The sequence below is a fragment of the Oncorhynchus masou genome, unplaced genomic scaffold (genome assembly GCF_036934945.1).
Source record: "Oncorhynchus masou masou isolate Uvic2021 unplaced genomic scaffold, UVic_Omas_1.1 unplaced_scaffold_1688, whole genome shotgun sequence".
NCBI classification, from domain to species: domain Eukaryota; kingdom Metazoa; phylum Chordata; class Actinopteri; order Salmoniformes; family Salmonidae; genus Oncorhynchus; species Oncorhynchus masou.
In genome coordinates this window covers 86,506-100,000 of record NW_027007027.1, presented here as the reverse complement: position 1 = coordinate 100,000, position 13,495 = coordinate 86,506, and the positions used below count along the sequence as shown (strand labels likewise).

Here is a 13,495-nt window from a genome sequence, read left to right as displayed (position 1 = left end):
CGCTAATTGATCTGAGGCTGTCGTTTAATCATTCAACCATTCCATCATCGTTCAATCATCCCATGAAAAGGGTACCTAGGTTCCCACACTATAACTACTATAACTACACATCACAAACAAAGCTGCATTCAACCAGGTCATAATTAAAGCATTAAATGTGTCACAGGCAGTATACAGAAGATAATTACCTCGTTATCTATAGTGGGCCGCCTTTAAAGAGCCGAACCTCGTGGACTGGTGAAGGGTGGAGTCCCGTCCTTCTGGCCAGATGAACAGTGAGATTTGGGTGGCAGGTAGCCTAGTGGGCATTGGGCCAGTAACCGAAAGGTTGCTGGATCGAATCCCCTGAACTGACAAGGTAAAAATTCTGCCCCTGAACAAGGCAATTAACCTCACTTCTATGCTTGCTTCGAGGCAAGCAACACTGAGGCATGCATGAGAGCACCAGCTGTTCCGGACGACTGTGTGATCAAGCTTTCCGTAGCCAACGTGAGTAAGACCTTTAAACAGGTCAACATTCACAAGGCTGCGGGGCCAGACGGATAACCAAGACGTGTGCTCCGGGCATACGCTGACCAACTGGCAGGTGTCTTCACTGACATCTTCAACCTTTCCCTGACCCAGTCTGTAATACCAACATGTTTCAAGCAGACCACCATAGTCCCTGTGCCCAAGAACATGAAGGCAACCTGCCTAAATGACTACCGACGCGTAGCATTCACGTCTGTAGCCATGAAAGGCTGGTCATCAACACCATTATCCCAAACACCCTAGACCCACTCCAATTTGCATACCGCCCAAACAGATCCACAGATGATGCAATCTCTATTGCACTCCACACTACCCTTTCCCACATGGACAAAAGGAACACCTATATGAGAATGCTGTTCATTGACTACAGCTCGGCGTTCAACACCATAGTGCCCTCAAAGCTCATCACTAAGCTAAGGACCCTGGGACTAAACACATCCCTTTGCAACTGGATCCTGGACTTCTTGACGGGCCTCCCCCAGGTGGTAAGGGTAGGTAACAACACATCTGCCACGCTGATCCTCCACACTGGAGCCCCCAGGGGTGCGTGCTCAGTCCCCTCCTGTACTCCCTGTTCACGCATGACTGCATGGCCAAGCATGACTCCAACACCATCATTAAGTTTGCAGACGACACAACAGTGGTAGGCCTGATCAACAGACAACGATGAGACAGGATATAGGGAGGAGGTCAGAGACCTGGCAGTGTGGTGCCAGGATAACAACCTCTCCCTCAACTCGATCAAGACAAAGGAGATGATTGTGGACTATAGGAAAAGGAGGACTGAGCACGCCTCCATTCTCATCGACGGGGCTGCAGTGGAGCAGGTTGAGAGCTTCAAGGTCCTTGGTGTCCACATCACCAACAAACTAACATGGTCCAAACACACCAAGACAGTCGTGAAGAGGGCACGACAAAGCCTATTCCCCCTCAGGAACCTGAAAAGATTTGGCATTGGTCCTCAGATCCTCAAAAGGTTCTACAGCTGCACCATCGAGAGCATCCTGACTGGCTGCATCATTGCCTGGTACGGCAACTGCTCGGCCTCCGACCGACCGCAAGACACGTAGTGCGTACGGTTCAGTACATCACTGGGTCTAAGCTGCCTGCCATCCAGGACCTCTACACCAGGTGTTGTCAGAGGAAGGCCCTAAAAATTGTGAAAGACCCCAGCCACAGACTGTTTTCTCTACTACTGCATGACAAGCTGTACCAGAGTGCCAAGTCTAGGACAAAAAGGCTTCTCAACAGATTGTTACCCCATGGGTCAGAGGAGGAGACATAATCACACCATTAACAACCCTCTGGGTCAGAGGAGACATAATCACACCATTAACAACCCTCTGGGTCAGAGGAGGAGTCATAATCACACCATTAACAACCCTCTGGGTCAGAGGAGACATAATCACACCATTAACAACCCTCTGGGTCAGAGGAGGAGTCATAATCACACCATTAACAACCCTCTGGGTCAGAGGAGACATAATCACACCATTAACAACCCTCTGGGTCAGAGGAGGAGACATAATCACACCATTAACAACCCTCTGGGTCAGAGGAGGAGACATAATCACAAGGAGCTACTCTTCCTGGGGTTTATTATGGATCCCCATTAGTTCCTGCCAAGGCAGCAGCTACTCTTCCTGGGGTTTATTATGGATCCCCATTAGTTCCTGCCAAGGCAGCAGCTACTCTTCCTGGGGTTTATTATGGATCCCCATTAGTTCCTGCCAAGGCAGCAGCTACTCTTCCTGGGGTTTATTATGGATCCCCATTAGTTCCTGCCAAGGCAGCAGCTACTCTTCCTGGGGTTTATTATGGATCCCCATTAGTTCCTGCCAAGGCAGCAGCTACTCTTCCTGGGGTTTATTATGGATCCCCATTAGTTCCTGCCAAGGCAGCGGCTACTCTTCCTGGGGTTTATTATGGATCCCCATTAGTTCCTGCCAAGGCAGCAGCTACTCTTCCTTGGGGTTTATTATGGATCCCCATTAGTTCCTGCCAAGGCAGCAGCTACTCTACCTGGGGTTTATTATGGATCCCCATTAGTTCTTGCCAAGGCAGCAGCTACTCTTTACAGGGTTTATTATGGATCCCCATTAGTTCCTGCCAAGGCAGCAGCTACTCTTCCTGGGGTTTATTATGGATCCCCATTAGTTCCTGCCAGGGCAGCAGCTACTCTTCCTGGGGTTTATTATGGATCCCCATTAGTTCCTGCCAAGGCAGCAGCTACTCTTCCTGGGGTTTATTATGGATCCCCATTAGTTCCTGTCAAGGCAGCAGCTACTCCTCCTGGGGTTTATTATGGATCCCCATTAGTTCCTGCCAAGGCAGCAGCTACTCTTCCTGGGGTTTATTATGGATCCCCATTAGTTCCTGCCAAGGCAACTTCTACTCTTCCTGGGATTTATTATGGATCCCCATTAGTTCCTGTCAAGGCAGCAGCTACTCTCCTCCTGGGGTTTATTATGGATCCCCATTAGTTCCTGCCAAGGCAGCAGCTACTCTTCCTGGGGTTTATTATGGATCCCCATTAGTTCCTGCCAGGGCAGCAGCTACTCTTCCTGGGGTTTATTATGGATCCCCATTAGTTCCTGTCAAGGCAGCAGCTACTCTTCCTGGGGTTTATTATGGATCCCCGTTAGTTCCTGCCAGGGCAGCAGCTACTCTTCCTGGGGTTTATTATGGATCCCCATTAGTTCCTGTCAAGGCAGCAGCTACTCTTCCTGGGGTTTATTATGGATCCCCATTAGTTCCTGCCAGGGCAGCAGCTACTCCTCCTGGGGTTTATTATGGATCCCCATTAGTTCCTGCCAAGGCAGCAGCTACTCTTCCTGGGGTTTATTATGGATCCCCATTAGTTCCTGCCAAGGCAGCAGCTACTCTTCCTGGGGTTTATTATGGATCCCCATTAGTTCCTGCCAAGGCAGCAGCTACTCTCCTCCTGGGGTTTATTATGGATCCCCATTAGTTCCTGCCAAGGCAGCAGCTACTCTTCCTGGGGTTTATTATGGATCCCCATTAGTTCCTGCCAGGGCAGCAGCTACTCTTCCTGGGGTTTATTATGGATCCCCATTAGTTCCTGCCAAGGCAGCAGCTACTCTTCCTGGGGTTTATTATGGATCCCCATTAGTTCCTGTCAAGGCAGCAGCTACTCCTCCTGGTGTTTATTATGGATCCCCATTAGCCAAGGCAGCAGCTACTCCTCCTGGGGTTTATTATGGATCCCCATTAGTTCCAAGGCAGCAGCTACTCCTCCTGGGGTTTATTATGGATCCCCATTAGCCAAGGCAGCAGCTACTCTTCCTGGGTTTTATTATGGATCCCCATTAGTTCCTGCCAAGGCAGTAGCTACTCTTCCTGGGGTTTATTATGGATCCCCATTAGTTCCTGCCAGGGCAGCAGCTACTCTTCCTGGGGTTTATTATGGATCCCCATTAGTTCCTGTCAAGGCAGCAGCTACTCCTCCTGGGGTTTATTATGGATCCCCATTAGTTCCTGCCAAGGCAGCAGCTACTCTTCCTGGGGTTTATTATGGATCCCCATTAGTTCCTGCCAAGGCAGCAGCTACTCCTCCTGGGGTTTATTATGGATCCCCATTAGTTCCTGCCAAGGCAGCAGCTCCTCTTCCTGGGGTTTATTATGGATCCCCATTAGTTCCTGCCAAGGCAGCAGCTCCTCTTCCTGGGGTTTATTATGGATCCCCATTAGTTCCTGTCAAGGCAGCAGCTACTCTTCCTGGGGTTTATTATGGATCCCCATTAGTTCCTGTCAAGGCAGCAGCTACTCCTCCTGGGGTTTATTATGGATCCCCATTAGTTCCTGTCAAGAAAGCAGCTATTCTTCCTGGGGGTTTATTATGGATGCCCATTAGTTCCTGCCAAGGCAGCAGCTACTCATTAGTTCCTGCCAAGGCAGCAGCTACTCTTCCTGGGGGTTATTATGGATCCCCCTTAGTTCCTGTCAAGAAAGCAGCTATTCTTCCTGGGGGTTTATTATGGATGCCCATTAGTTCCTGCCAAGGCAGCAGCTACTCATTAGTTCCTGCCAAGGCAGCAGCTACTCTTCCTGGGGTTTATTATGGATCCCCATTAGTTCCTGCCAAGGCAGCAGCTACTCTTCCTGGGGGTTATTATGGATCCCCCTTAGTTCCTGTCAAGAAAGCAGCTATTCTTCCTGGGGTTTATTATGGATGCCCATTAGTTCCTGCCAAGGCAGCAGCTACTCATTAGTTCCTGCCAAGGCAGCAGCTACTCTTCCTGGGGGTTATTATGGATCCCCCTTAGTTCCTGTCAAGAAAGCAGCTATTCTTCCTGGGGGTTTATTATGGATCCCCATTAGTTCCTGTCAAGGCAGCAGCTACTCTTCCTGGGGTTTATTATGGATCCCCATTAGTTCCTGCCAAGGCAGCAGCTCCTCTTCCTGGGGTTTATTATGGATCCACATTAGTTCCTGTCAAGGCAGCAGCTACTCTTCCTGGGGTTTATTATGGATCCCCATTAGTTCCTGCCGAGGCAGCAGCTACTCTTCCTGGGGTTTATTATGGATCCCCATTAGTTCCTGCCAAGGCAGCAGCTACTCTTCCTGGGGTTTATTATGGATCCCCATTAGTTCCTGCCAAGGCAGCAGCTACTCTTTACAGGGTTTATTATGGATCCCCATTAGTTCCTGCCAAGGCAGCAGCTACTCTTCCTGGGGTTTATTATGGATCCCCATTAGTTCCTGCCAAGGCAGCAGCTACTCCTCCTGGGGTTTATTATGGATCCCCATTAGTTCCTGTCAAGGCAGCAGCTACTCTTCCTGGGGTTTATTATGGATCCCCATTAGTTCCTGCCAGGGCAGCAGCTACTCCTCCTGGGGTTTATTATGGATCCCCATTAGTTCCTGCCAAGGCAGCAGCTACTCTCCTCCTGGGGTTTATTATGGATCCCCATTAGTTCCTGCCAAGGCAGCAGCTACTCTTCCTGGGGTTTATTATGGATCCCCATTAGTTCCTGCCAGGGCAGCAGCTACTCTTCCTGGGGTTTATTATGGATCCCCATTAGTTCCTGCCAAGGCAGCAGCTACTCCTCCTGGGGTTTATTATGGATCCCCATTAGTTCCTGTCAAGGCAGCAGCTACTCCTCCTGGTGTTTATTATGGATCCCCATTAGCCAAGGCAGCAGCTACTCCTCCTGGGGTTTATTATGGATCCCCATTAGCCAAGGCAGCAGCTACTCCTCCTGGGGTTTATTATGGATCCCCATTAGCCAAGGCAGCAGCTACTCTTCCTGGGGTTTATTATGGATCCCCATTAGTTCCTGCCAAGGCAGTAGCTACTCTTCCTGGGGTTTATTATGGATCCCCATTAGTTCCTGCCAGGGCAGCAGCTACTCTTCCTGGGGTTTATTATGGATCCCCATTAGTTCCTGTCAAGGCAGCAGCTACTCCTCCTGGGGTTTATTATGGATCCCCATTAGTTCCTGCCAAGGCAGCAGCTACTCTTCCTGGGGTTTTATTATGGATCCCCATTAGTTCCTGCCAAGGCAGCAGCTACTCCTCCTGGGGTTTATTATGGATCCCCATTAGTTCCTGCCAAGGCAGCAGCTCCTCTTCCTGGGGTTTTATTATGGATCCCCATTAGTTCCTGCCAAGGCAGCAGCTCCTCTTCCTGGGGTTTATTATGGATCCCCATTAGTTCCTGTCAAGGCAGCAGCTACTCTTCCTGGGGTTTATTATGGATCCCCATTAGTTCCTGTCAAGGCAGCAGCTACTCCTCCTGGGGTTTATTATGGATCCCCATTAGTTCCTGTCAAGAAAGCAGCTATTCTTCCTGGGGGTTTATTATGGATGCCCATTAGTTCCTGCCAAGGCAGCAGCTACTCATTAGTTCCTGCCAAGGCAGCAGCTACTCTTCCTGGGGGTTATTATGGATCCCCTTAGTTCCTGTCAAGAAAGCAGCTATTCTTCCTGGGGGTTTATTATGGATGCCCATTAGTTCCTGCCAAGGCAGCAGCTACTCATTAGTTCCTGCCAAGGCAGCAGCTACTCTTCCTGGGGTTTATTATGGATCCCCATTAGTTCCTGCCAAGGCAGCAGCTACTCTTCCTGGGGGTTATTATGGATCCCCCTTAGTTCCTGTCAAGAAAGCAGCTATTCTTCCTGGGGGTTTATTATGGATGCCCATTAGTTCCTGCCAAGGCAGCAGCTACTCATTAGTTCCTGCCAAGGCAGCAGCTACTCTTCCTGGGGGTTATTATGGATCCCCCTTAGTTCCTGTCAAGAAAGCAGCTATTCTTCCTGGGGGTTTATTATGGATCCCCATTAGTTCCTGTCAAGGCAGCAGCTACTCTTCCTGGGGTTTATTATGGATCCCCATTAGTTCCTGCCAAGGCAGCAGCTCCTCTTCCTGGGGTTTATTATGGATCCACATTAGTTCCTGTCAAGGCAGCAGCTACTCTTCCTGGGGTTTATTATGGATCCCCATTAGTTCCTGCCGAGGCAGCAGCTACTCTTCCTGGGGTTTATTATGGATCCCCATTAGTTCCTGCCAAGGCAGCAGCTACTCTTCCTGGGGTTTATTATGGATCCCCATTAGTTCCTGCCAAGGCAGCAGCTACTCTTTACAGGGTTTATTATGGATCCCCATTAGTTCCTGCCAAGGCAGCAGCTACTCTTCCTGGGGTTTATTATGGATCCCCATTAGTTCCTGCCAAGGCAGCAGCTACTCCTCCTGGGGTTTATTATGGATCCCCATTAGTTCTTGCCAAGGCAGCAGCTACTCTTCCTGGGGTTTATTATGTATCCCCATTAGTTCCTGCCAAGGCAGCAGCTACTCTTCCTGGGGTTTATTATGGATCCCCATTAGTTCCTGCCAAGGCAGCAGCTACTCTTCCTGGGGTTTATTATGGATCCCCATTAGTTCCTGCCAAGGCAGCAGCTACTCTTCCTGGGGTTTATTATGGATCCCCATTAGTTCCTGTCAAGACAGCAGCTACTCTTCCTGGGGTTTATTATGGATCCCCGTTAGTTCCTGCCAAGGCAGCAGCTACTCTTCCTGGGGTTTATTATGGATCCCCATTAGTTCCTGCCAAGGCAGCAGCTACTCTTTACAGGGTTTATTATGGATCCCCATTAGTTCCTGCCAAGGCAGCAGCTACTCTTCCTGGGGTTTATTATGGATCCCCATTAGTTCCTGCCAAGGCAACAGCTACTCCTCCTGGGGTTTATTATGGATCCCCATTAGTTCCTGTCAAGACAGCAGCTACTCTTCCTGGGGTTTATTATGGATCCCCATTAGTTCATGTCAAGGCAGCAGCTACTCTTCCTGGGGTTTATTATGGATCCCCATTAGTTCCTGCCAAGGCAGCAGCTACTCTTCCTGGGTTTATTATGGATCCCCATTAGTTCCTACCAAGGCAGCAGCTACTCTTCCTGGGGTTTATTATGGATCTCCATTAGTTCCTAACAAGGCAGCGCTACTCTTCCTGGGGTTTATTATGGATCCCCATTAGTTCCTGCCAAGGCAGCAGCTACTCTTCCTGGGGTTTATTATGGATCCCCGTTAGTTCCTGCCAAGGCAGCAGCTACTCTTCCTGGGGTTTATTATGGATCCCCATTAGTTCCTGCCAAGGCAGCAGCTACTCTTCACGGGGTTTATTATGGATCCCCATTAGTTCCTGCCAAAGCAGCAGCTACTCTTCCTAGGGTTTATTATGGATCCCCATTAGTTCCTGCCAAGGCAGTAGCTACTCTTCCTGGGGTTTATTATGGATCCCCATTAGTTCCTGCCAAGGCAGCAGCTACTCTTCCTGGGGTTTATTATGGATCCCCATTAGTTCCTGCCAAGGCAGCAGCTACTCTTCCTGGGGTTTATTATGGATCCCCATTAGTTCCTGTCAAGGCAGCAGCTACTCTTCCTGGGGTTTATTATGTATCCCCATTAGTTCCTGTCAAGGCAGCAGCTACTCTTCCTGGGGTTTATTATGGATCCCCATTAGTTCCTGCCAAGGCAGCAGCTACTCTTCCTGGGGTCCAGCAAAATTACGGCAGTTTATATAATACCTGCATGAGAATACTCAACGTGTTTTGACTCTCTCTTAACAGTGGTCCCTTAGAGTTCCCTCACCTGATGGTCAGCTGGACACTGTCACTTAGAAGGTCGGCCTTGGCTATGCCACTTCCATGACTGCTTTTTCAAAACCTTTGACTATTCCTTTCCACGGTCTCTGATTGAAGAGGATTCTTCGATCTAATCATAATGGCATCATTAAAAGGGTAAAAAAAAATCTCTGTGTGTGGGAGTTGGCGAGAGTTGTACGGTACATCCAGCCTATCTATCTGGTGCTTCTGCAGTGCGAGGGAGGCCAGTCAGATCAACCCTTTCATCTGTTTTCTTTTGGCTGATGGAGATCTTGGCATCCTTTAATGTGAGTGCTAGATAGGAAATATGTTGTCTCTAGTACAGCAGAGCAGTAGCCTCAGTGTTTCCCTGCCAGACAGAGGCGCCCCAGGCGTTGGTGTGAAGATGGGAGGGAGAGATACGAGTGGCCTGTCCATCAACTCAGCAGAAAGATTACATCCAAAATGGCACATTGTGTAATGCACTACTTTTGATCAGAGCACTATATTGGGGATAGGGTGCTATTTTGGAAGAAGTCATAGACTTGTGTGAAAGACAGGAGAGAAGCATGGCTTTATCCCTGACGAGCACAACAACCACAAGATATTTGGTTTCATCAGCCCTGCCCTCAATCACCCAGCCAGCAGGTTAACAATACAGGAGCTAAATCATTTTCACACGTTTGACTTTTAATCTGGGAAACAGAAACAAATGTGATCTATATCTCACCATTCGATCTTCAACATGATAACATATTCATCCTCTCTCTCTCTCCGTTGACCCCGATAACACCCTTTCCAGACCACATGACCTGACCACAACTTCCAGGTTGTGAGGAAAACCTCTGGACCTTCCCCATGACCACCCAGAGCCATATATCTACAGCTGGGACATAGAGGTGTCTGTATTATAATCCATTTAACATGACACTACATCCCCTGGTAGCCGTGTTAGAGCCCCATTTAACATGACACTACATCCCCTGGTAGTCGTGTTAGAGCCCCATTTAACATGACACTACATCCCCTGGTAGTCGTGTTAGAGCCCCATTTAACATGGCGCTACATCCCCTGGTAGCCGTGTTAGAGCCCCATTTAACATGACACTACATCCCCTGGTAGTCGTGTTAGAGCCCCATTTAACATGACACTACATCCCCTGGTAGCCGTGTTAGAGCCCCATTTAACATGACACTACATCCCCTGGTAGCCGTGTTAGAGCCCCATTTAACATGACACTACATCCCCTGGTTAGAGAGCCCCATTTAACATGACACTACATCCCCTGGTAGTCGTGTTAGAGCCCCATTTAACATGACACTAAATCCCCTGGTAGTCATGTTAGAGCCCCATTTAACATGACACTACATCCCCTGGTAGCCGTGTTAGAGCCCCATTTAACATGACACTACATCCCCTGGTAGCCGTGTTAGAGCCCCATTTAACATGACACGACATCCCCTGGTAGCCGTGTTAGAGCCCCATTTAACATGACACTACATCCCCTGGTAGCCGTGTTAGAGCCCCATTTAACATGACACTAAATCCCCTGGTAGCCCTGTTAGCTCCCATTGGGCAATATTTCAATAGCAGTTCACATCATTTTCTGAATTTTAAACAATGACATGTACACAATTCCAAAGTATCATCATGGAATGTCCAAAAGCCACTAGCATTGCCTCCATTCTAAAATGTGACCCAACTCCAATATAATTGGTTCTGTCAATGCCCATCCGGTTTTACGATGAAACATCCAAACTCACACTACATCAGCACCAGAATCAAATAGGGTAGTTTCAGAGTTATGCTGTGGGTGTCATGTCTTGGCTGTTGGCTCTAGGGCCAGTCTGGGCAGGACCTCCGCCTGGCCAAGTGTTCTAATGTCATGTCCTTTGGGCCAGTCCGGGCAGGAGTGCTGCCCGGCCCGGTGTTCTACTGAAGTATAAAGACTGGTGTAAGGAAGAAAACACAGTGACACCCTGCAATCAGACCATTACCTTGTCACTGGGTCAGGCCTTGTTGGGCAGGAAAGTCAGGAGTCAGTCCCAGTCATTACCCTGTCAGACAGGACAGGCCCAGCTGCCCCTCCTGTCTCCTCAGAGAGCCAGCTGAGACTGGCCTGTGAGGTATTAGGAGGCAGGAGTCTGCTGGGCCTGGGCTGTGAGGTAGGAGGAGGCAGGAGTCTGCTGGGCCTGGGCTGTGAGGTAGGAGGAGGCAGGAGTCTGCTGGGCCTGGGCTGTGAGGCAGGAGTCTGCTGGGCCTGGGCTGTGAGGTAGGAGGAGGCAGGAGTCTGCTGGGCCTGGGCTGTGAGGTAGGAGGAGGCAGGAGTCTGCTGGGCCTGGGCTGTGAGGTAGGAGGAGGCAGGAGTCTGCTGGGCCTGGGCTGTGAGGTAGGAGGAGGCAGGAGTCTGCTGGGCCTGGGCTGTGTGGTAGGAGGAGGCAGGAGTCTGCTGGGCCTGGGCTGTGTGGTAGGAATTGTCAGTCCTACTGTTCAGTGGCTTTGTGGATTCCATCTAGTGATGGACCTGTACTGTTGCTGCTCGTTTTATAGCACATCAATTACATACACTTACTCATGAGATACAGAGCCTTCGTAAAGTATTCAGACCCCTTGACTTTTTCCACATTTTGTTAGGTTACAGCCTTATTCTAAAATGCATTAAATGTCCCCCACCCCCTCATCAATCTACACAATACCCCATAATGACAAAGTGAAAACAAGGTTTAGACATTTTTGCAAATGTATTTAATTTTGAAAGGGGAAATGTGACATTTACGTGTATTCAGACCCTTTACTCAGTACGTTGTTGAAGCACCTTTGGCAGTGATTACAGCCTCCAGTCTTCTTGGCTATGACGCTACAAGCTTGGCACACCTGTATTTGGGGAGTTTCCCTCTCTTCTCTGCAGATCCTCTCAAGCTCTGTCAGGTCGGATAGAGGAGCGTCGCTGCATAGATATTTTCAGGTCTCTCCAGAGATGTTTGGGTTCTGGCTGGGCCACTCAAGGACATTCAGAGACTTGTCCCAACCCACTCCTGCATTGTCATGGCTATGTGCTTAGGGTCGTTGTCCTGTTGGAAGGTGAACCTTCGCCCCAGTCTGAGAACCTGAGAGCTCTGGAGCAGGTTTTCATCAAGGATCTCACTGTACTTCGCTCTGTTCATCTTTCCCTTGATCCTGACTAGTCTCCCAGTCCGTGCCGCTGAAAAACACCCCACAACATGATGCTGCCACCACCATGCTTCACCGTAGGGATGGTGCCAAGTTTCCTCCAGACATGATTCTTTGCATTCAGGCCAAAGAGTGAGGAGTGAGATGTGGCTTTACTGAGGAGTGGCTTCCGTCTGGTCACTCTACCATAAAGACCTGATTGGTGAAGTGCTGCAGAGATGATTGTCCTTCTGGAAGGTTCTCCCATCTCCACAGAGGAACTCTGTCAGTGACCATCATGTTCTTGGTCAACTCCCTGACCAAGGCCCTTCTCCTCCGATTGCCCAGTTTAGCAGGTCGTCCAGCTCTAAGAAGTCTTGGTTGTTCCAAACATCTGGTCCCCTTCCCCAGATCTGTGCCTCGACACAATCCTGTCTCTGAGCTCTACAGACAATTCCTTCGACCTCATGGCTTGGTCTGACATGCACTGTCAACTGTGGGACTTTATACAGACAGGTGTGTGCCTTTCCAAATCATGTCCAATCAATTGAATTTACCACAGGTGGACACCGATCAAGTTGTAGAAACATCTCAAGGATGATCAATGGAAAAAGGATGCACCTGAGCTAGATTTCGAATCTCATAGCAAAGGGTCTAAATACTTATGTAAATAAGGTATTTTGTATTTTTAATAAAATTAGCAAACATTTCTAAATACCTGTTTTCACTTTGTCATTGAAGGGTATTGTGATGTCATTATGGGGCATTGTGTTGTCATTACGGGGTATTGTGAGGTCATTATGGGGTATTGTGAGGTCATTATGGGGTATTGGGATGTCATTATGGGGCATTGTGTTGTCATTATGGGGTATTGTGATATCATTATGGGGTATTGGGATGTCATTATGGGGTGTTGGGATGTCATTATGGGGTATTGTGATATCATTATGGGGTATTGGGATGTCATTATGGGGCATTGTGTTGTCATTATGGGGTATTGTGATATCATTATGGGGTATTGGGATGTCATTATGGGGTGTTGGGATGTCATTATGGGGTATTGTGTTGTCATTATGGGGTATTGTGTTGTCATTATGGGGTATTGTGATATCATTATGGGGTATTGTGATGTCATTATGGGGCATTGTGTTGTCATTATGGGGTATTGTGATATCATTATGGGGTATTGGGATGTCATTATGGGGTATTGTGTTGTCATTATGGGGTATTGTGTTGTCATTATGGGGTATCGTGTTGTCATTATGGGGTATCGTGTTGTCATTATGGGGTATCGTGTTGTCATTATGGGGTATCGTGTTGTCATTATGGGGTATCGTGATGTCATTATGGGGTATCGTGATGTCATTAAGGGGTATCGTGATGTCATTATGGGGTATCGTGTTGTCATTATGGGGTATCGTGATGTCATTAAGGGGTATCGTGATGTCATTATGGGGTATCGTGATGTCATTATGGGGTATCGTGTTGTCATTATGGGGTATCGGGAGCTCATTATGGGGTATTGGGATGTCATTATTGGGTATTGTGTTGTCATTATGGGGCATTGTGATATCATTATGGGGTATTGGGATGTCATTATGGGGTATTGGGATGTCATTATTGGGTATTGTGTTGTCATTATGGGGTATTGTGTTGTCATTATGGGGTATTGTGATGTCATTATGGGGTATTGTGATGTCATTATGGGGTATCG

At 48.5% G+C, this 13,495-nt stretch overlaps 2 protein-coding genes across 2 annotated transcripts in view; both read right to left on the bottom strand.

The window, feature by feature from the left end:
* The window catches only part of LOC135531969 (thrombospondin-type laminin G domain and EAR repeat-containing protein-like), a gene marked incomplete at its 3' end in the record, with an annotated part of 22,509 nt that extends 20,309 nt beyond the window's left edge, over window positions 1–2,200 (bottom strand). Inside the window, exon 1 of the mRNA XM_064959661.1 lies at window positions 189–2,200. The remainder of the gene's footprint in view (window positions 1–188) is intronic.
* The window catches only part of LOC135531968 (uncharacterized), a 14,006-nt gene extending 2,863 nt beyond the window's left edge, over window positions 1–11,143 (bottom strand). Inside the window, exon 1 of the mRNA XM_064959660.1 lies at window positions 10,688–11,143. Within this exon, the coding sequence (XP_064815732.1) occupies window positions 10,688–11,143 (456 nt within the window). The remainder of the gene's footprint in view (window positions 1–10,687) is intronic.
* Between the last annotated feature and the right edge of the window lie 2,352 nt (window positions 11,144–13,495).